The following is a 22515-nucleotide window of genomic DNA, read 5'->3' on the forward strand; positions in this document are numbered from 1 at the left end:
TTTCCCTTCGACACCACCGAACAGCAGTGTGTTGCAAGGCCTCTCACACAGATGTGTTACCTGGTTGAGACTGGCACCGCGCCCTACAAGTAGAGACACTTGTACACTTCATGACAAGCTTGTTTGATCCCGCGTACTGTGTGTCCTTACTACACAAGCATTTACAAGAACCATTATGTTTTTCAGTATTTGCCATGAGTAACTTCTCCTTTAATTTTTAGAATTAGGATTGCTATAACAAGTCAGGGACTTGGTTTTTCTAGTTTTTTTCTCACAAGGGTAATACCTTCCTTGGTCTTAGAGAAAGTACTACTTGTAGCTACTTGTAGCGACAAGAGAGAAACATCGGTACGACACTTCACCCTACAGTATGTACTGTACAGCACATAGTGTTACCTACAGGAGCTACTCCCCCTTTCCCCCCCCCCATGGCCCACTAAAGTTACCCCAACTTCCCCACAAAGCCTGCTTGCGATTTGGTTTCATTTAAGACACGGGCACGGTTTGTGATGTTTTGCGGATACCGAGAAAGTATTCAGTTTAGCGCCTCAAGTATAGTCGGGTATCGAGGGTGTCTAGTTCCTGGGAACCTCATAAATGCACTAAAAGTGGCTCTTTTTGTATCCATTGCCACGCTCACATCATTCATAGAATGTACATTTTCCGGACATGCTCATCGGAGTTACAGACATTACGCGACTTTACGACGGGCTAACTACTCTGAGGTTTATTTCCAAAGGTGGGGTATGTATTTGTATGAAAAACTTGCTTTTTGCTGCTTCCGTGTATGTACGAGTCAGACAGTGCCGACGTGGGGGGGTTCGCTAGACTTTTATTTGACTATAGATTTTGATAATACTCTGTACTGTACCAGGAGTTCTGTTGATGCACCTAACCACGAATGAACCTGACTTTTCTGCCTAAAAGTATTGTATTTGGTACAGTAAGTAGTTGTACTGTAGGTGGCTTCCGTGGGCCCTTACAGTAACTTGTCTACATCATACCCAGGGGATGGCCTTATAAAGCTAGAATCACTCTACCTTCGAAGGGGGCCAAATCTGCTCACAGAATAAACAACCACTTTACCCAAAAGGCGGCTGTGGTGAACACACTTTATCCAGCCGGGTGGGGCTTTACCATTCGTTATTGCAGCCGTGTTTGGTAGAACATTGTCCACCAACTGGAGCAGGCAATTGAAAGAATGGTCGCTAATTGTATTTCATAAGTCACGTCACATTATTATCCACCTTTTTCTGCAATAACACATTTGATCTAACACAAATACCCCCACAGTCTCATCAAATCAAGACATCTATCGTCTTTTGTCATCTGTCTATGCTTTTTTGACCAGAAAAGGCTGAACCCTATGCGGTCAAGGTTGGCTAGGTTCAGAAAAACTCTGCTCGTGAGTCATCATGTGTTTGAATAACTGTTCTGGCGGTTTGGGGTTGTTATACGACGGGTATTTCTCATCCACTCAAGTCTACCAACGAAGTACAACGTTGCCAAGCATTATGGTGCCCAGATCATCTCCTCCTCCTTCTTGGCACATAAGCAATGCACTACACCAGCTTCTTGAACTCTGTCTTGAAATGCGGGGAATCATTGAATTGATCTGAGACACAGTTCCGAGGCCTATATAACCTATTGGATGTCCTAGAAGTGTTTTTGGCACCCATAAGCCAGTATGGATAAAGAATCACTAAGTCACGACGAATACACCGAGTCAGGGGGGCTTGAGCATGTCGAGTACCCTCAGGGTCAAGTCCCGCAAGAAGTTATCGACGCTGAAATTGCGCAACTTGCTGAAAAGTACGGTATAAATCAAAGGAAACTCATGTTCAAGGTCGACATTTGTGTCATTCCTGTCATCTGTATCCTCTACATTCTTGCCTTCCTGGATCGAGTCAACATTTCCAACGCCAATGTTTACGGAATGAGTAAAGATCTCAATCTCTACGGTGACCGTTTCAATACCGCTCTTGCAATCTTCTTTGTTCCTTATGTTGTCGCTGAAATTCCTTCGAACTGGCTCATGAAGAAGTTCACGCCGCACGTGTGGTTGACAGGCAGCATGCTACTGTTTGGAGTAACTCTTCTGGGTCAGGGCTTCGCCAACAACTACTCTGCACTCCTGGCCACACGGTTTTTACTAGGACTCTTTGAAACAGGAATGTTTCCCGGGTCTTTCTACCTGATCTCCATGTGGTACCGACGAGAAGAGGCCCAAAAGCGATACTCTTTCTTCTTTTCAAGCACAACCCTGGCCGGAGCCTTTGGAGGTCTCATTGCCGCAGGTATTCATAATCTCGATGGAGACAAAGGCCTCGCTTCGTGGCGGTGGATCTTCATCATTGAAGGTGCCTGTACTGCTTTCATCTCTATCATCATGTTCTTCTTAATGGCCGACTTCCCAGAGGACGCTAAATTCTTAACTGAGAATGAGCGGCAGTTCATGAAAGAGAAGCTTGAAGTAGGAAATGCAGGTGCCAGTGAAGCCGAGAGACCCATGACTTGGAAAGACGTTAAGAGTGTCTTTTCTGACTGGAAGGTGTGGGTCATGGGGTGGATGTACTTCGGCACCATTGTACCTGCATACGGATACGCTTACTTCGGGACAGCTATTGTTAAGACGTTAGGATATTCTGATGTCAAGACCCAGCTGTACTCGGTCCCTCCCTGGGTGGCGGCCTTTGGTTTCTCAATGTTGGCAGCCATCTTCTCAGACTACCTCAGACATAGATTCTATTTTGCAGTGTTCGCCGGTATCGTTGCTATAGCTGGTCTGGCAGTTGTTATTGGCGTACACGACAAAATTGGAACTCGATATGGCTCTCTGTTCATGATCTGTGCCGGAACCTACACTGCTATGCCTCTGTTTGTGTGTTGGACCCAAATGAACTTCTTAGGCCATCATAGGCGAGCTATCGCGTCAGGATGGCAGATTGGGTTCGGAAACTGCGCTGGGTTCATTTCGACCTTTGTTTTCCAAGCAAACGACGCTCCATTTTATACGCCTGGTTGCGCCGTTTGTCTTGCCTTCGCTTGTCTCTCGCTTGTTATGCAGTTTGTCTATGCCGCTGGAATCACCTGGGAAAACAAACGAAAGCGAACACCAGAATACATTGAAAAGTTCAACGCTCTCTCCGAAGATGATAGGAGAATCGCAGGAGAGCTAAATCCCAGCTTCTTCTACTACTATTAATTTATATGATTATCTTAATAAATACTGCATATTTTTATATACATACTATGTACAGCTACTGTTGCAGCTTCTTCATTCGAGCAGCAGGATGTCTGCTCAACTCCTGGTTGTTAGGACTTGCCTCAGATCGACTGATCATCTGCTTCAGCTCAAATAGGACGTCATCATCCTCCTGACCAAGGAAGGTAACGGCAGTACCTCGCTTACCGGCTCGTCCAGTACGTCCGATTCTGTGTGTGTAGGACTCAATGTTGTTCGCCATCTGGAAGTTGACGACCAGCGAAACATTAGGAATATCAAGACCTCGACCAGCAACATCAGTGGCAACAAGCACATCCACAGCACCTCGCTTAAGATGCTGAACAGCCTGTTCTCTCTGCTCCTGTTGTTTTCCACCGTGAATAATAGCTGTTCTCCATCCTGCTGCAACCAAAGCATCTGAAACGGCCTCACAGTCTCTCTTGTAGTTGAGGAAAACGACAATTGGGGGTCGGTATTGTCGCTTACTAATGATATCAAGAAGACGACGCTTTCGTTTCTCGTCAGTGTTAAGAAATTCAACCAGCTGTGTGACTGTAGAACCCGCCTGGCCAGCAGAACCAATAGTGACAATACCGGGACGTCGAAGATACTTCTTAGCCAGCTTCTCAATAGCCACGGGCATGGTGGCAGTGTACATCATGGTCTGTCTGTATCGCCTGGTGGATACAGCCGCAAGGTTTTCGGCCTCATCAGAGTCGGGCTTAGCATTTGACGAGGGTAGAGACGCCAGAACCTTCTGGACTTGCTCCTCGAAGCCCATGTCCACCATACGGTCGGCCTCATCCATGACCACATAGCAACACTGGTTTAGAACCAACAGTCGCCTGTCAATGACATCAAGCAAACGGCCAGGGGTAGCAACAATTAGTTCTGCTCCTTCTTGTACAGCCAGAGCCTGCTCTTGAGCAGAGTATCCACCAACGACAGAAACCACCTTGAAGCCGAGTGGTGCGCAGAACTTGACTGCTTCGTCTTTGATCTGCATAGCCAGTTCTCGAGTGGGGGCCAAAATAAGACCGTAGGGACCATTAACCTTCGATCTCTCATCTAGCTTGGGTAATTCACAAATGTAGCTGATCAGAGGGATCAGAAAAGAGGCAGTTTTACCACTACCTGTCTCAGCAACGCCAATCACATCCCGAATGCCTAGAGCAATAGGAATAGCAGCTCTCTGGATAGGCGTGGGCTCCTTGTATCCCATTCGAGAGATTGTATCACGTACAATTCCTGGTATTTCCTTGCACTCATTCCACGACCTAAGAGGATTGGGAATATTTCCTCCGCCCTTGGTGACAATGCTGTAATCTTCCTTGAAGATACGCCAGTCACGCGACGTCATGCTTTCCACAGGTTTATCAGACCAGTGTGCGTCCTCCAGGTCACGCTTTTGGCGTTTGGGCACCTGCCCATCTCCGGAATCGATACTGTAGCTGGGCTGATATGCCTTGGAGGTGTCATCTGCAGCACTCCAGTCGAATGAAAACTTTCCAGAGGTTGATTTTGGCTTGGGTTTCGAAGGGAGAGGCTTGGTGGTCTCCACAGTCTCCTGAACAACTGACCTTTTCAGGTCGGTGGTAGATCGAATATCCTTCAACGTAGTCTCTTCAGATGTCGTGTTTTTCTGGATCTGTTTGGCCTTCGCAGCCATCTCGGCCCGCTTAGCCTTGGAGATGAACTTTGGCTTAGAAGCCTCTTTCTTTTGAACCTGCAAAGCCTTGAGCTCTTCTATCGACACTGGCATAGTAGTTCTTGTTGGTACTTGTAGTGAGGTGACCACTTGTATATTATAAATTGGAGTTCATTCAATTAAGTTCATGGTCCATATGCAGCTGGAGATCAAGGTTGTTAAGGTGGGTTGTTACTTGGAGTGGAGGTGCGGAGAGAGGGTGTGCGACAGTGGCGAATATCTGTATCTATAATCCCACATCACGACCAGTACTTCTTATGAAATCATTTAGCTTCATCAACCAACTTGAGGTTCATACATGTATACTCCTATCGCATGCACACATTATGCTATTGTACGCCATAAGTACAGGTTATGAGCTACACCTTTCTGTATAATCTCCATCTAACGACATCAATCCGTCGCTCAATTACCTCAAATGTTGAACCGAACCCCATCTACAGTACGTCTTCTCCCAATAACACGCTGCTCGTTCGGAATCACCTATACGTGACCACTTACAAAAGCACCACCAATTAAGGTTGTCGCCACACATCACCACACTCAATCACATAGGATTCATCACCACACAATCATACTCATTTCAGCACAGACAACCATGACCACAGACCACCCTGTTTTGGCTGAAATCAAGCAATCCTTCGCCTTTCTGGAGAAGGCCGTCGCCTCCTTCGACCAGCGATTCGTCCTGCGAGTCCTACGAGGTCTGCCTGCTCTACGAAAAAAGCTCACTCCAGAATTGCTGGCACAAATCGCCGTCATGACCTACCCTGCTGGCGATGAGCGAAGAAGCGGGTTTGTTGCTCTGGCTGGAGTCAACCCCAACACCGACGAAATGGAGGTTGATGGAGCCTCTGGCGCCACTGAGGCCACCACCCAGCCTCTACCAGAGATCGACATGTACGTTTCACTGCTGTTCCAGGCCTGGCTGCTCCACGAGAACCGAATTGACGACTTGCGGAAACTCAGCGAGCACGTGGTGGCTAGATTGAGAACCTATAACCGACGATCGCTCGACTACCTTGCCTCCAAGATCTGGTTCTACCTGTGTCGAGGTGAGGAGCTCAGTGGCAACCTCGAGGCTGTCCGACCCATCCTGCTGGCATCTCTGCGAACTGCCTCTCTCCGACATGACCCCGAGACTGAGGCCTCGCTGATCACCCTGCTGCTGCGAAACTACCTGCTCTGTGCACATGTGACCCAGGCCTCTAACCTCGTGTCCAAGGTCAACTTCCCCGAAAACGCCGCCAACGCTCTGGCCGCTCGTTACATGTACTATCTGTCCAAAATCAGAGCAATCGAGCTTGACTACACAGCTGCCCACGCCCACATCACTGGAGCCATCCGAAAGGCGCCTCAGACCCCTCTGGCTGCCGGCTTCCTGCAAGCCGCACAAAAACTCAACATTGTGATCGAACTGCTGATGGGCGACATTCCCGAACGAAGCGTGTTCAAGAGCGGACGGGAGCAGAGCCTCAAGGCTTACTTCGAGGTGGTCAAGGCTGTGCGAGTCGGTGATCTCAACCAGTTTGCTGACACAATCAAAAAGTATGCATCCGTGTTCAAGGCCGATGGTACCTACTCCCTGGTTCTGCGTCTGCGACAGAATGTCATCAAGACCGGTATCAGAATCATGTCTCTGGCATATTCACGAATCTCTCTTAAGGATATTTGTATCCGTCTGAGACTCGAGTCGGAGGAGTCTGCAGAGTACATTGTGGCCAAGGCCATTCGAGATGGTGTCATTGAAGCCACCATCGACTCGGAGCGAGGATTCATGCAATCTAAGGAGGTGCTGGACGTGTACTCTACTAACGAGCCTCAGCAGACCTTCCACGACCGAATTGCCTTCTGCATCGGTCTCCACAACGACAGTGTGAAGGCCATGCGGTACCCCATGAACTCCAACCGAATTGATCTGAAGAATGCTGACGAGGCTCGTGAGCGAGAGCGGGAGCTGGTCAAGGAGATTGAGGAGGGCGAGTTGGACGACGATGACGACGAGGATTTTGATCTTTAGATAGGCTAGCATATGATTTTAGAATGTCCACCATTGTAGGTAATGTGTTACGAAATTGTAATTGGGTTAATGGCAGCTGTAGACTACAACGTGGGCGTTTACTTTGTCCCAGACTCCGTTTCTGTGATGCCCTATTATCCTATTTTATTGCAAGTAACCATGTCTCCTTCTCCTTTTAGGCGAGTATAGTATGTGCAGTAGAGATGACAATAACATAGGTTACTACTGTGTACAAGTACGAGGTTATGAGATCGACAAATAGATGTTTTTGGGTTCATTTACACGGGATAATAAGTAATTCTTATTCGTATGACGGAAAACCAGATGATGGTAGCTTTCCTCTTCAAATACCGGTACAGTACAATAGTAATTAGGTACGGGAACTACTTGCAGTACGTTGGGCCAATTCCTAAAAAACTCAAAATTATTGCTGCAGCTGCAAACCACCATCTGAAGATGTAAATATCACCGAACCTTGACTCACGACAATCACCGACACAGGGCAATCATCAAGGGCACATTAACGACACCAGCATATAAACCAGGAGAGACGACCATACAGTACTAGCGACACCAAAAAGCAATCATGAGCGACATCAAAGTCACCTTAGCGGTGGAAGATCGGGCTGAGAACCAAGACACATTAAGTATTTCAGAAATCGTGCCTCGGATCGTTGCTGAACGGAAGTCGTTCGTGGACGTTACCGAGGAGTCGCTACTCGAGGAAATCGCCAATTGTGTGGCTGACTCGGCTGACGACAATGTGAAGGATGAGGTGGATGAGAAGCCCGATGAGTCCCCCTTTGACCAGCACCGACTCAAGCTGCTGGAGAACGTCAAAGCCGCATACAACGAGAGTGCGCTGGCGCTAGATTTCGTGTCACTGCTCATTTCGAGCGTGCGACCCACTTCTGCATCCACGTCCATGTCTCCACATCTCAAAACACACATTCCTGTGGGCTCTCTGGGTGCAGACCGAGTGCCTGCTCCCCAGGTGGCCAACGAGCCCGGCGTTGGCATTGGATGGAAAATTGAGTCTTTGACAAACGCGCGTGACCGACTCAAGACGTGTGCTTCGAGGCTGCGGACTGAGGCTGCCAAGGAGAAGACCTACTGGGCTGGCGTTGCCTCTATTGCTGCGACTGGCGAGGTTCTTTTCAAGGTGCGAAATTCTGATACCCGAGGGCTAGGCATCAAGTATGGTTTTGGAGACGCTGGAAGTAAATATCGTGATCCAGGTATCGGTGTGTTGAAGCGTTCGGCTACAGGAACTGTGGACTTCGAGCCCAAGGAGGAGGTGCAAAAGAAGTTTGTCAGAGTGACTATTAAGTCTGAAGAGGGAGAAGTCACCAAAAGTGTCAGCAATGTATATACCAGGGACTCTAAGCCGCCAACTGACCCGACGCTAGCTGCTATTCACGAGACTCGCCATGCACTGTTTGAAGAAGAGTTGTTCTTTGAGATTGCCAGAGAGGCAAGACTGCTGACCTCGAGAAAGGTGACCGTTGCTGATGGAGCTGTAACGGTGGATCTGGGCGAAGGGGACATGGTTGTGATTGAGTGGGTGGAGGTCCCAGAAGAGCCTACAACTACATTTGCACCTTCTCTAGCAAACTTATTTGTGCTGGCGCTGAGACTGCTGCTGGCTAATGCTCATCGACAGCAATTGGAGAAGATGAGAACTCCCCCTGCTCCGTTGCAATCTAAGGGTGGTCCCAATCCCAACCCTCCTCTGCCTATACTAAGACCTCTTCTCGCACACATTCTGCACAAGCGGCTGGTGAGTCGCGCCAGAAGATCCCTCTATCTTCTGTCTACAACCCATTCCGGTCTCAGCTTCGAGATAACCACAAACAACTCTACAGATAAGGAATCTTCTTCTTTGGGTCGACTCATGGCAGCTCCTGTTTCCAATCTCAAGATCAAGTTTTCGGACAAGGGTAATGCCAAGGTAGTTATTCCTTCTCCTCTACAGTCGCATCAGTCGATGTTCGATGTGACCATGTTCAAGGGTACCTCTCAGGAGACTGTGACTAGCCATACTGGGTTCCATGAGCTGGTCGAGTTGGAAGAGTGGGTGCGGTGGGCTGCCGATAGATCTGAGCCCAAAAAGAGTAACTAAGTGGCCGACTCCACTCAAGTTTAGTTGACACGAGTTGGCTCACTTTTAACTATTACTTATGCTGTCGTTTTCAGCTGATCCATTAATTATATATGCTGTACTAATGGGAGTCAGCCGACAGTTAGGAATTGTAACAATACACACTTTGTATAAAGCCACTGTATTATTCCCACGCACACTTGTATTCGTACTTATCCTGTCATACAGTAGTTATTTCATGATCCTCTTGTCAACTCGCGCTCGGATCTACAGTAGATAAGCTCTACCCCATCTCTGGATTTACACGTGATGGTGAACTCTGTCAGGAGGGAATAAGATAATAATCCGGCAAACGGTCGGCACAGAACCAAAACTTGAGGGGCAGGTAACGGACTGTCTGACAGACAATGAATAATAGGAAAAGACTGAGTGTCGCCCGTCTGGTTAGTAATCGTCGTCCCTTCCATTGGGTCTGCGAGTACTCCATTAAATTAAATACCACTCCCTGACAATCTTCCAGCATGTTCTGTATGGCGCTCGGCCTTAACAAGGCTCCCCCACATTTTAAGTATCCTCGGCCGCCAGCGCGGTAGTTGCAACCTTATCCCCCAACTGCTCTGGCTTCGTTAGTAAGAAACTTTTGGAACAGGCCAACGTGAAAAATTGAGTGTATTCGAAGTCGTCAGATTGTGGGGTAATAGGGGCGTGAAAGACAAAACTTTAAGGATCTCAATATGATGAGATTGGCGCAGAGTACCACTCTGTGCAGTCGCCACTGAATCCACGTTGCGCACGTGGCCTTATGCCTCGGCTCAAATTCCCCAGATACCCCATTCAACAAGGGTAAGGGCACTCAGTCGTGGGGGAACCTTAATGTTACTGCAGTGACTGCCAGCAGAGAACTATAGACTTGCATATTACACATGATTTCCTTTGGACTGAAATAACTAAACTGTGACTCTTGCCAACCACTTTTCTTGCACACAGCACACACAGAGACCACCAAAGCAAGCAGGAAACATCATTATGTCGTTTATGAGAGGAGGAAGCGAATGCTCTACGGGCAGAAACCCCCTGAGCCAGTTCACCAAACACACCGCTGAGGACCGATCCCTCCAGCATGATCGGGTGGCGGGTCCCTCTGGGGGCCGAGTTGGAGGCATGCGATCCAACACTGGCGAGATGTCACAGCAGGACCGAGAGATGATGGCGCGATTCGGTGCTGCCGGACCCGAGCAGTCGTCTTTCAACTACGAGCAGATGCGACATGAGCTCCACAACATGGGTGCCCAAGGAGGCCAGATTCCCCAGGTTCCCAGCCAGCAGGGCGCTGCTAACGGAGGACAGTGGGCCCGAGACTTTGGAGGACAACAGACCGCTCCCGGCGCTGCTCCCCAGGACGCCAAGAACTGGAACGCCGAGTTCCAGCGAGGAGGATCTCCTGCAGAGGCCATGCAACAGCAGGGTCCCGGCCCCATGCAAGGCGGCATGGGTATGGGGGGAATGCCCATGTACGGCATGGCTCGTCCCATGTACTCTGGAATGAGTGCCAACATGGCTCCTCAGTTCCAGCCCCAGCAGGCTAACGCACGAGTTGTCGAGCTGGACGAGCAGAACTGGGAGGAGCAGTTCAAGCAGATGGACTCTGCCGTTGGCAAGGGTAAGGAGGTCGAGGAGCAGACTGCCGAGACTGCTACTGCCACCGAGACTGTCACCGAGACTGAAACCACTACTGAGGACAAGCCCATGGATATCAAGAACATGGACTTTGAAAACATCTGGAAGAACCTCCAGGTCAACGTTCTCGACAACATGGACGAGTGGCTGGAGGAGACCAACTCGCCCGCGTGGGAGCGAGACTTCCATGAGTATACCCACAACCGGCCTGAGTTTGCCGACTACCAGTTCGAGGAGAACAACCAGTTCATGGAGCACCCTGATCCCTTCAAGATTGGAGTCGAGCTCATGGAGACTGGCGGTCGACTTTCGGAGGCTGCTCTGGCCTTCGAGGCAGCTGTTCAGAAGAACACTGAGCACGCCGAGGCTTGGGGACGACTTGGAGCCTGCCAGGCCCAGAATGAAAAGGAGGACCCTGCTATCCGAGCTCTGGAACGATGCATCAAGCTGGAGCCTGGTAACCTTTCTGCTCTGATGAACTTGTCTGTTTCTTACACCAACGAAGGATACGAGAATGCCGCATATGCTACTCTGGAGCGATGGCTTGCCACCAAGTACCCCGAGGTTGTGGACCAGGCCCGAAACCAGGAGCCTCGACTCGGCAACGAGGATAAGTTCCAGCTGCACTCTCGGGTCACTGAGCTGTTTATCCGAGCTGCCCAACTGTCCCCTGACGGAGCTAACATTGACGCTGATGTCCAAGTTGGTCTCGGTGTTCTGTTCTACGGAAACGAGGAATACGATAAGGCCATTGACTGTTTCAACGCCGCCATTGCTGTTCGACCCGATGATGCTCTTCTGTGGAATAGACTCGGAGCCACCCTTGCCAACTCCCACCGATCTGAGGAGGCCATTGATGCTTACTACAAAGCTCTCGAGCTGCGTCCCTCTTTTGTGCGTGCTCGATACAACCTTGGTGTGTCGTGCATTAACATTGGCTGCTACAAGGAGGCTGCCCAGTATCTTCTGGGGGCTCTGTCCATGCACAAGGTTGAGGGAGTCCAGGATGATGTTTTGGCCAACCAGTCCACTAACCTGTACGATACCCTGAAGCGAGTTTTCCTGGGTATGGACCGACGAGATCTGGTGGCCAAGGTTGGAAACGGAATGGACGTCAACCAGTTCCGAAATGAGTTTGAATTTTAGTATATAGTAATTGATTATTTAAGGATGAGCGAGATGATACATATACAGTATTTACTCGTAACTTTCTCACTGCATGCAAGAACCATGCCTTAAAATTGCAGTACTGTACAGTACAATTGTACTGTATGTACTTGAGCTGATACAGGCCTGCTTCAACACTGTAATACGTTTCATATATAAATACCTAATTACCCCTTATGTGTATATAAATAATGGCTTGGGATGGTAGCAGCCATGGATTATTGGCCAATAGTCCCGGTATGGTTTGGAGGCCCAAGGTTATTAGTGAGTCCCAGATCGGTTAATGAGCTCTTTATCAGTTAGTTGGTATGTTTTGTCTCAGTGCTGTCTCCACTTTGACCACTCACGATGCTGTTGGATCTAGGGGCCGTTCTCTCACTGTTCCCTGAAATGGTACTTGTGCCAAAAATCAGTTCGCGCGCAAACCCATCGGATAGTTGTTCGGCATCCATAATGGCACTAGGTGCTTGGTCCTCGAATCCAAGTAGGTCGTTCCTAGACCGTAGAGAGCCCGAGCTTTCGCTTCTATCGGCGTAGTTCATGGGCCTCTGGTCCTCTGGTTCAGGCAGTCTATGACCCCTGCCGCCGAATAACCCCCAGGACCAGCCTGACCATCCGGACCATCCCGTGCTAGCCTGAACAGCCAGACCCGAAAGCCATTGCCTCACGTTTGTGTCCCCTATGGAGTGTTCAATGCCGAATTCTCCCGGGTTGGCGGCCGCAACATACTCTCCAAACTCATTGGCCGGTTCAGCCCCCTCCTGAGACAGCAGGGCCTGGGCCTCCTCCTCCTCCTCGTACATGTCGAACTGGATGGTATCGTTCTGTCGCTGACAACACCCCAGGCAGGAGCTATATATTTCCTTTAGTGTCATAGCCGTGGGTGTTCTTTCGAGTGACCTCTTGTAAAGTCGCGTTGTATATTGTTGTTTCTGCCGTATTGCAGCGCAATAGTCGGAAAGTGCAATTCTGGCCGGTAGTTCGGTTCTGGGTTCTCAATATGTCGTATTCTCGCCCTTATGAGTGTCAGAGCTCGTCGGCGGTCTGGTCCTTGTCTGGAACGGCGCGTAGCTCGTTATCTTAGTCGCCTCTGAGATGTGTGTGGGGTCACTCACGATTACTCAACTTTAGTCTAAAACGGCAACTTAATGAATTCTACTGGCAACGGAGAATACTCAAGCCTCTCATAATTCGGGCTGACGAGTAAATTAAGAGGTTCTCTAAAATGAACGCCAGCCACTGGTGTTGGGTCTATATGAAGGCATACTCTAGATTCCTTCATTGATATTCACATAGTGCCATGGACTGACTGTACATCAGCAGACAAACAGCGTACTAATGAATCCCAAGCTTTTGACTGGTCAGGAGGATATAGGAGATGACGTGATTCCACATTACACAATTTCCCCAGGGATGTGAGAGATAACCCTGACAATTGAAAGAATTATAGTCACTTTTATGGCTGTCACTAAACTCGACTCGATCCAATTACTTGTACCCATACTATCCCCATCGAGCGATTTCTGTCTCATTCATACCTCACCCCATTTTATTTACAGTTCCGAACCACAAATTCTGTCGTGCTGAGAGATTGCCACAGGTACATACTGTACTGTACTGGAGCTGTACTGGCTGGGACCATACTCGTATGTACTGTAACCATGGTTACGGATGTACAGGAATACATGGATCACAGTCTACCTGTACGAATAATTTCAATTGAACAATTATAAAGCACCATTATACTTGTGCGAGTATTACACTATACAGTATTATGAAGTTTGCTATTTTATTTACTGTAATTCTCTAGACTACTGTAACTACTGTATTTCTACTGTACTTGTACATACTTGTGTACAGTAGTTCCTCCCCATCACTTCTCATGTAAAAGATTTACACCAGAGCTCGCCTTAATATACAGTACAGATGAAACCCATTGTTCTACACCTAAAGAAACAAACACAGATATATATTCCCTCGCGATTTACTTCCCGTGAGGTTAAATCCAGCTCCACAACAGGCTTCTTAGAGCGGCCTACACCGCCTAATTCCATCACACATGACTGTCGTACTACTCCAATCTATTACTACATTGATATCCTACTTTCATCGCCATTCCCGTTCGTTTAGTTCCTTACCTGGTATCTACTGGAAGTTGAAGGAACCCTGCTGCTGCTGGCCACCAAATGCAAATGCATCACCCTCGGTCTGAGGAGCGAGGTCAGTGTCGTCCACACCCTCGTCACCACTGAAATAGGTCTCGATGATGGTGTAAGCCTTCTTGTAGATGGCCTCGTTGTCGTTCTGCTGGCAAGCATGGATGGCCTCCATTCCATCAGCGTCCTCGATGAACAGAGCGTACTCGTTCTGGCCATCACCTCGCATGTGTCGATCGGACTCACCCACTCGGAGAATGTTTTCAAGAGCGTCAAGAGAAATCTGAATGATCTTGTTGTCCATGGAACCCAGCAGGTCACACAGAGGCTTAATACAGCCCTGCTGGACAAGGTATCGGATCTGGTCGGGCTTGGAAAGACCACCGGAGGTGGCGTTGGAGATGGCCCAGCATGCCTCCTTTTTGGTCTTGACCTCTCCGGTGGACAGGAGCTGGATAAGTGGGGGGATAAGGTTGCTGTCAATGACAGACTGGATCTGGGTGGAGTTACCAGCGGTAATGTTGGAAATGGTCCAGCAGGCCTCCTTTCGAATAGAGTCCTTAGGCGCAGTCAGAAGCTGCAGAAGAGCGGGCAGGGCACCGGCGTTAATGACAATCTGGGTCTGGACGTCATCACCAGTGACAATGTTACCAACGGATCGCAGAGCAGGGGTCTGGACAGATGTGCTCTGGTGGCCGAGGAGCTCAATGAGTCGTCGGGGGATTCCGGCGTCCACAACGGCCTGAATTTTGTTGGTGGTGCCGTCGGACAGGTAGGAGATGGCCCAGCAGGCATCGATAAGAACCTCATCGTCATAGGAGAAGATGAGCTTGGCGAGAGCAGGAAGAGCGTGCTTGATAACCTCCCAGTCGGGCTGGGGGTACTTGCCTCGGCAGAAGTTGGACAGAGTCCATGTGGCGTTTCTGATCATGGAGAGCTTCTTGGTGTTTGTGGCAATGTTGATGAGAGGCTGGAGAGCGTCGCACTTGAGAACGTAATCTCGGCACTGAGGGGAGTCACCGGCAATGTTACCGAGAGCCCACACGGCCTGCTCTCGCACATTGGTCTCGGGAGAGTCCAGGAGGTGCACAAACAGAGGCACAGCTCCGGAATCAACCACAACCTTGGTTTGTTCGCTGGTACCGGAAGCGATGTTGGTCAGAGCCCATGCGGCCTCGAATTGCAGCAGGTTATGGGGGGACTTGAGGAACTCGACAAAGTACTTGACCACGTCGCACTGGATCACCTCGTTAATGGGTGGCGATCGCTCCTTGGAGAGCAGCTTTCGGAACTTGGTGGTGGCATCCAGCTGGGCCTCGAGGTTGTTGCTCTGAATGTTGGCAATCATCTCGGGGAAAGCATCCTGCCACTGGAGGTTAGAGGAAGCAGACTCGGCCTCGTCCTCTGAGTCGTCTCCGCCCACCAGCTCGCTCATGTTTCGTCGCTTGGACAGCTGTTCCTCTCGTCGGGCCTTTCGGATTTCGACCTGGGCCTCATCTCGTCGTCGTCGCAGCTCGTCGGCGCTGAATTTGTTCTTGTCCTTGAAATCCGTCTTTCGGTGCTCGGGCACAAATTTCTCGCTCATGTTGTGGTCGGGTCACAAAGGTGTGGTGGTGGAGGAGGTAAGTAAAAGAAGTACTGCACAAGTTTTGGATTCTTTTTTTCCACACGCAGACTCGCACACAAACATGGTCTTTGGGACTTACAACCGAACCTTAACCTTACCCCTGGGGGACGACATACTCGAAATTTGGACGAGAGCCGTGGAGCTGTAGAAGTGGACAATTACGAGCAGCTGATGGCGAAAATTCTGATATATCAGTATCCCTTGGTCAAGCAACAATTTTACCTGGTTTTTCCCCCACCCGCTCGTGTTTTGCGTCCAGAAAATACAGCGTGATATGCACCAACTGGATGCCCTCAAGACGCAAAATATGACGTGCGCTACAGTATGTAAATGTGTGAATAGACTGTGTTGGCGTGTGCTATAGGCTATAAAAACGACGAGTACAACTTCCCTACTGCCAGAAAGGCATTTCTAGTATTCTCAATGGCATCCCTCACCTCCGAGGTATTATTTTTCGAGATCCCACGCTTGGTCAGCCCCAATTACAAGCAGTAACTCGCGGGGGACAGAGTGGGGCTGCAGCTTTCCAAATACTACATCCCCATGATTCAGCTCTAAAAATACATCTTGAATTGGAATGAAAATGGCATACGGAGTGCGAAAGTATCCCGCATGTCGATTATTGATACAAAATGCTTCTGATACAGGTGTGTTCATTTTCAGCCTCATCCAGTTCCTATTGGGGTATGTGGTAGCAAGCTGGATTACATTTAGGCACCGACAGCAAGCAAACTAGAGATAATTCCTTGAATGGGCCACGATACCATACCGATGAGGGTAAAAGAAGCATGGAAGTGGTGGTAAAAGATAAATCAATTGATAAGTTCCTCTGTAACTGTTGAATCTACCTCGCAATCCCTTTATAATCATAACATCTGTCTTATCCCTGTCCATCTGGTAGCGGTACTTCTAACCTGTATACACACCAACTCTAAGCTGCAAGTCACACGCTCCCGTACATATCCACACACACTAAGAGATCAACAAAAAAGTACACGTAGCTCCTTCCAGAAGGTAATTTGAACGAATTTGAACTACAAGGGGTGCGAGAGTTGCATATTTCTGCAATAATGCCCTCGGTAAGGTTGCACGATATTATCCATTCAACCCACCCCTTCGCTTCTCCCGTGGGACGACACATCGCAACAGAGCTGTGATCTGTCGTCAACACAGCCGCGTTGCTACGCAACCATTGTTTGCCTCACATCTGGCAGTTGCCATGCCTCTGCTGCTGCACTTCTGTAGCTAGAATCCCGTTGCAACTCATACGGTGGGTAACTGCAGCAGGCCGGGTAACTGAACAGATCAGAGTTCGTAAATTCCCAAACAGTGCCAGAAAAGCCAATGGTCGTTGTCCCAGTGACCATAATGATTGATTAGCTGGTATAATGGTGCAAGTACATACAGTAGTGCTGTTGGTACGAGCACTAGTACAGCACAGTAGAGTAGCAGAGATGGCGATATTGCTACTTAGAGGGTCTTTATACGCAGAGTGTGTAGAGTAAATGACTTATTTCCGAGAGAGATTTTGTTAAGACAATACTCCGAAGTGTACCTCCAAGCTGAAGGAGATGTTTACAGTAGAAAACCAGTCTACAGTGAAAACCATTGGCATCTTTTCATCTTGCTCGAGTGTACTAAAGCATTACTTAATTTTGTAAATACTGTCAATTAATTAGTGACACTTCTACTTGTACGTCATATCTATAAGTTAATGCATCAAGTGAGGTCGATGACCTCAATCTCACTTGCGTTTTTAGCCCCGAGAAACACAACGTCATCGTCGTTCTCGTCGACCTCCTTGGATATCTCCACGTTTTCACTGGCGCACCATTTGGTATCGGCTATTCGCTTCTCCACAGCAGCGAGAATCTGCTCACGCGTAGGAGCCCTCGGCCTTCGTCTACCAGGAACAGGTGGTGGAGAGGGGGTAGAGCTACCTAACACATTGCCTGTTCCTGTGAATCGCTTTTGTCGACCCGTCTTTGGCTTTACTACCTTTGAAGGAGAAAGTGTGACATTTGTCTTTGGTAGAGCTCTTCCGCCAGGACCAGCACCCAAACCTGGAATGCCTGCAATACCACTAGCTGGACCGTTCAATTTACGTCCACCTCCACTACCAAGTGTCTTGCCAGGTCCCAGGAATCCGTAAGGGGTATCTGGGTTGAAACCTCGTGCCTTTAATGCATAATAGTCGTCCTCAAGCTCCTTGAGGTACGCGTAAAACTGGGCATTGTGAGGACCATACTTGTTATGGCACAGTTCATGGAGCAGGGTGCCCATGATACTCTCAAACGGTAGGAACATCTTGTCGTCGTAATGCTGTCTCAATCTCAAACATACCTTCTGGCCATGGTTCACGTTGAGACCCAATAGGTTGGCGTGTTTGGGGAACATCTCACACAGAGTACCTACTTTGAACCCGTGGTTTTTCATGATGGGTTGCACGAACCGTGCGGCCCTGGTTATCATTTCCAGAGCAGCCTCGGATCCTGGCCGCTTTTTCAGTACTGTGATGTTGGAGATGAACTCCATGACATTTGAGTCGAGTCGTCTGCTTTGTCGTGTATATTTCCTGATTGTGTATATAGTATTTCCTGATTCCAGATTTAGCGTTGTTTTTCCAATATGGCGTTTTAATTATCTTCTGCAGCATGCACGATGAGCTTGGATGGCAAACACGCGCGTAAAATATCTGTGTGAAGGCGGCTATTATTGGATCTGAAGACGACATATAATTAATAGAGAGTCGAGAAGGGCATTGGGGTATTTTCCTCAAAGTAAATATAGACATTTCTCAGCTATCACATATACCAACCATCTACTTAATGAAATGCTCACTTGTTCTTTTGGAAGGGGTTACAGTACGACTGTCATGGGGTACCCCGCAACAACCAATATGTGGCAATAGTGCTTGACCCTCCTTCCACATCATGGATCTTCCTTCTGTTTATGAATATTTCCCCTTGTCGAAAATGCTCAAGTCAACACCCACACTACAACTACAGTACACAGAGCAAACACTCATTTCGCAATTTCAGGTGGCAAACTCCCAATTCAAAATAGAGGTTCTTACACCTGACCAGATCGCAGACATAGAATAGGCCCTGTAGTACCACGCCGTATCCCGTTGGGACGCACTGCATTTGAAAATATGAAGAAACTGGTCAAGAGTGAAATATTACCGATACAAAACGTCTATTCCGTTACAGCCCAAAACTGCCTCTAACCGCATGTCCTTCCAGCTGCACTTGCCTACAATTAGAATCAAACTCAATTCCTTATCACGAGAGAAGCTAGTTTAAAACATTAGTTCACATATCAAGACGCCATCCCTCTGTCTCACACTACTCTTCCAACATGACGCCTCCGGACGACCCTATTGCCAACATTTTGGCTGGAGTGAACAAAATTAAACACAAGGCGTCCACCATCATTAATGACAAGCTGGGAGACGCCGAAGAGGCCCAGCACCAGGTTGGCACATGGCTCTTGAACCGCAAAAAGGATATCCAGTCCGTTCTGACTCCTGCCAAGCTGGAGCACTTCAGTCCCGGGCCTCCTCCCCCTCCCCCATCATACTATGACAAAATCACCGGCTTTGTGTCCGCTCACAAACTGGCTGTCGGTCTGGTCACCATCAGTGCTGTGACCGCCTCCGGATACTATATGTGGAACAACCGAATTCTGCCCGGAGGACTGTTCGGCAACAAAAAGCAGCCGCGACGAAGAGCAGTGAGAGCTGCCAATGGAGCACGAACCGAAGTGGTTGTGCTGGCCGGTTCTTTCCTAGAACCTATCGTGAGAGTGGTTGCTAACGATCTGGACAAGCGAGGTTTCATTGTCTATGTCACTACTACCTCCGAAGCCGAGACCGCACTGATCGAGAAGGAGAACTCCGCAGACATCCGGTCCCTCAGTGTCAACACCCAAAAGGCCGACGTCATCAAGTCAACCATGAAAGAGTTTGGTACCTTCCTGGCTACTCCCCAGGTGGCGTTCCCTAATGCCAAGCCCCACGTCTTGAGACTGGCTGGCGTTGTGCTCGTTCCCGACCTCTACTATCCCTTTGGTCCCATAGAGCAGATGCATCTGGAGTCCTGGAACTCTGTCATCAACAGTAAGCTTTTGGCTCCTCTGGCTCTGCTGTCCCAGGGTCTGCTGACTCTGGTTCGACAGACCGCCTCCACCCCCAACCCTGCCCGTCTCGTCATTGTTACCCCTAACATTACCGCTGCCCTTTCTCCTGCTTACTCTGCTCCTGAGGCCATGGTTGTCTCCGGTATCAACGCTCTTGCCACTTCTCTTGACCGAGAGCTTGCTCCTCACGGTATCAAAACTACACATATCCGCCTTGGCTCCTTCGACGTCTCCCACGGCCACTCTCAATCCAAACAGCTGGCCTCTGCAATCCATGCGGATCTCATTACCTGGTCTGAAGATATGAGAGCTGCCTACTCCAACTACGGAGGAACAATGGCCTTCCTCTACGGCTGCCGAAGCACACGAGGATCGTCTCTGAAGAGACTGAATTTCGCCATTTACGATTCTCTGACTGTGCGACGGCCCAAGCGAGTGTGGCATGTTGGGTTCGGATCCAGAATGTACGAGCTGGTTGCTGCCTTCCTGCCAGAGTGCGTGCTGTCGTGGCTCATGCGATCCGGAGCTGCTCTTAGAAAACGATCCTTTGACAAGGAACTGAATGGTATGTAAATAGAAGTTGTAGTAATGATGAAATGACAGATGTTACCCTGCACTCTTCATGAGTGTCTACTTATACCGTATGTTCTCGGCTGTGTAAGCAAGTTAATCTATTGGTCTCTATACACTATTGCACGCTTAAAGCTTAGCCTTGACCTCCTCAATTCGGGCGGCCTGGTGGTCTCTAGCAGCTGCCTGTCGAGCAACGTCTCGGGCCTCCTCCTCATAGTAGTTAATACAGTGGTCGAGCACAGGAGCGAACATGGTCATTCGCATCTGGCCGTAGGAGTTCTTGCCAACGGAGTTTCGTACCTTGGCAACAATCTCCTCTACCTCGTCCCAGCCGCCAGCAGCATCGATGATACCGTCCTTGAGAGCCTCGGCAGCGGTGAATCGGTGGCCCATCATGGTGATCTTTCGGCCGATAACGGGACCGTACTGGTGGGCGTGGATGGACATGAGCTGTCCAATGAGAGGAGCATCGAACTCGATCTCGTTCATGCAGAGCCAGCCCTTCTTGTCGTTCTGGACCTTGAAGTCGTGGGAGTTGGCCAGGATGAAACCTCCAGCAAAGGCGTGGCCATTGACGTAGGCGATGGTGGGCCAGGGGAATTCGAGCAGAGATCGCTGGAGTCGGCCAAGGTATCGCTCAAAGAACCGATCGGTCTTCATGGCAGCCTCTAGATCCAGACCATTGGAGTAGAACTTGGGGATGGCAGAAGTGGTGACCAGAGGCTTGGGCTCGTCCTCCTTGGTGGCTAGCAGGTAGTGCAGAGCCTCAACAAAGGCGTCAATGAAGACGTTGGACAGCCGGTTATCCTTGGGGGAGTGGAACTCGATGAGGTAGTAGTCCTCGGTGTCGTAGAGACTCAGCAGCTTCTTATCGTCGGGTTGGGTCTCGCCCTTCTTGGGTAGAGGAAACGAGGCAAGGAGTGTTCGTTCGGCAGGCATTTTGTGAGTGTGAACAGTCGATTGAAAGAGCTGATTATCTGCGGTAAAGTCCAAGAGCTATATATCCAATCTGAAAATGGCTTGGGGCAAAGGAAAGACAAGAAGGGGTGGTGTGCTTCTCCCGGTTAAGGTACAGCCAAAGTTCGTTCTTCCCCACAGATGAGTTTTCACGTGGGGTAGATGATCCGTGATTTTGTAGCTACTGGAACGCCGAAAAAAACAAAAAGGGGGTATATTGACTTCAATCAATAGATTTTAAAAGCAACTTTTGCCATTATATCCATCCTCGGCACTTATTCGCATCTCTCCCAGACCTTTACTGCCGAGCCGAGGAGCTTAATTGTCCATATCCAACTTAAATCGGTCCATCCACAATCATGCAGCAACACATCATAACGGTTGCCAGCTCAGTATCTTACAGAAGGCAGCAACATATACCTTGTGTCTATTTATCAGATGTGCAGCCTTGAATTCTTCGTCTTCACAAGCGGGGTAATATCGGACCACGATCTTTATACTATCTCGGCATTAAAACGGCATAGGGTTGCATATGGCCGATGCGTGGGGTTCATGGTGACCGACCCTCATGGCACTTATGATAACTGTACTACAAGTACAGGCTATTGCTATGCGGAAGTGATTAGGGGCCGGTTCTTCAGATAGTATAGATTGAGGTAATGTTGCAGCTGAAGATAAAATACGTGTATAAGTACTTGTACAAAAAAACTAACGACCCTTGACCAAACTGTTTCAGTTTGTTAGTGCTTTGTCTCTTGGCATCTAACGGTAATTATGTACGCTAAATAACCGCTACAGTCTTGAGACTAATTTTCACGCGAAAGCACTGGATTCAAGCAGAACAGAGTCTTACACTGTGAAAACATACTCCAGACCTCCACAGTGTCATGATTTTGTCTTTTACTGTATATCAACCTACAATAAATACCACAGATGATGTTCTAAAGTGTCAGAAATCTTTCCATAGACTTCGCTCATACTCCATCTTACCCCAGACAATCATATTTCGGCACCCAATAAATTACTGTTTGGTTATAACATTTTATAGGTTACTTGAGCAAAATGGAGTGCATGGCGAGACGGAAGTCCAGTGTCAAAGTTCACAAGATTATCCGAGGCTTCTTACAATCTCTGAGTACGATGTTACAGTGCATCGTGGCTAC

General features: G+C 48.8%; 10 protein-coding genes across 10 annotated transcripts; 5 read left to right on the forward strand and 5 right to left on the reverse strand.

Annotated features, from left to right (window-relative positions):
* Positions 1–1687: 1687 nt before the first annotated feature.
* Positions 1688–3205, forward strand: YALI1_F36094g (uncharacterized protein; the record flags this gene model as incomplete). Its single annotated transcript, XM_505987.1, has 1 exon — positions 1688–3205. The coding sequence occupies one exon, from the start codon at positions 1688–1690 to the stop codon at positions 3203–3205; it is 1518 nt and encodes a 505-aa protein (XP_505987.1).
* Positions 3206–3260: 55 nt separating this feature from the next.
* On the reverse strand, positions 3261–4988 carry YALI1_F36127g (uncharacterized protein; the record flags this gene model as incomplete). The annotated part of the gene is made up of 1 exon (XM_505988.3): positions 3261–4988. The coding sequence occupies one exon, from the start codon at positions 4986–4988 to the stop codon at positions 3261–3263; it is 1728 nt and encodes a 575-aa protein (XP_505988.3).
* Positions 4989–5532: 544 nt separating this feature from the next.
* Positions 5533–6954, forward strand: YALI1_F36132g (uncharacterized protein; the record flags this gene model as incomplete). The annotated part of the gene is made up of 1 exon (XM_505989.3): positions 5533–6954. One exon carries the CDS (start codon positions 5533–5535, stop codon positions 6952–6954), a length of 1422 nt encoding a protein of 473 aa, XP_505989.1.
* Positions 6955–7540: 586 nt separating this feature from the next.
* YALI1_F36152g (uncharacterized protein) lies at positions 7541–9076 on the forward strand (the record flags this gene model as incomplete). Its single annotated transcript, XM_505990.3, has 1 exon — positions 7541–9076. One exon carries the CDS (start codon positions 7541–7543, stop codon positions 9074–9076), a length of 1536 nt encoding a protein of 511 aa, XP_505990.1.
* A 1005-nt stretch (positions 9077–10081) lies between these two features.
* On the forward strand, positions 10082–11878 carry YALI1_F36178g (uncharacterized protein; the record flags this gene model as incomplete). The annotated part of the gene is made up of 1 exon (XM_505991.1): positions 10082–11878. The coding sequence occupies one exon, from the start codon at positions 10082–10084 to the stop codon at positions 11876–11878; it is 1797 nt and encodes a 598-aa protein (XP_505991.1).
* Positions 11879–12198: 320 nt separating this feature from the next.
* YALI1_F36204g (uncharacterized protein) lies at positions 12199–12774 on the reverse strand (the record flags this gene model as incomplete). Its single annotated transcript, XM_505992.3, has 1 exon — positions 12199–12774. One exon carries the CDS (start codon positions 12772–12774, stop codon positions 12199–12201), a length of 576 nt encoding a protein of 191 aa, XP_505992.3.
* Positions 12775–14044: 1270 nt separating this feature from the next.
* On the reverse strand, positions 14045–15640 carry YALI1_F36233g (uncharacterized protein; the record flags this gene model as incomplete). The annotated part of the gene is made up of 1 exon (XM_505993.3): positions 14045–15640. The coding sequence occupies one exon, from the start codon at positions 15638–15640 to the stop codon at positions 14045–14047; it is 1596 nt and encodes a 531-aa protein (XP_505993.1).
* Positions 15641–17401: 1761 nt separating this feature from the next.
* YALI1_F36259g (uncharacterized protein) lies at positions 17402–18217 on the reverse strand (the record flags this gene model as incomplete). Its single annotated transcript, XM_505994.3, has 1 exon — positions 17402–18217. The coding sequence occupies one exon, from the start codon at positions 18215–18217 to the stop codon at positions 17402–17404; it is 816 nt and encodes a 271-aa protein (XP_505994.1).
* An 825-nt stretch (positions 18218–19042) lies between these two features.
* On the forward strand, positions 19043–20395 carry YALI1_F36267g (uncharacterized protein; the record flags this gene model as incomplete). The annotated part of the gene is made up of 1 exon (XM_505995.1): positions 19043–20395. One exon carries the CDS (start codon positions 19043–19045, stop codon positions 20393–20395), a length of 1353 nt encoding a protein of 450 aa, XP_505995.1.
* Positions 20396–20521: 126 nt separating this feature from the next.
* YALI1_F36290g (uncharacterized protein) lies at positions 20522–21334 on the reverse strand (the record flags this gene model as incomplete). Its single annotated transcript, XM_505996.3, has 1 exon — positions 20522–21334. The coding sequence occupies one exon, from the start codon at positions 21332–21334 to the stop codon at positions 20522–20524; it is 813 nt and encodes a 270-aa protein (XP_505996.1).
* Between the last annotated feature and the right edge of the window lie 1181 nt (positions 21335–22515).

This window comes from Yarrowia lipolytica, chromosome 1F, assembly GCF_001761485.1.
Source record: "Yarrowia lipolytica chromosome 1F, complete sequence".
Classification (NCBI taxonomy): Eukaryota; Fungi; Ascomycota; class Dipodascomycetes; order Dipodascales; genus Yarrowia; species Yarrowia lipolytica.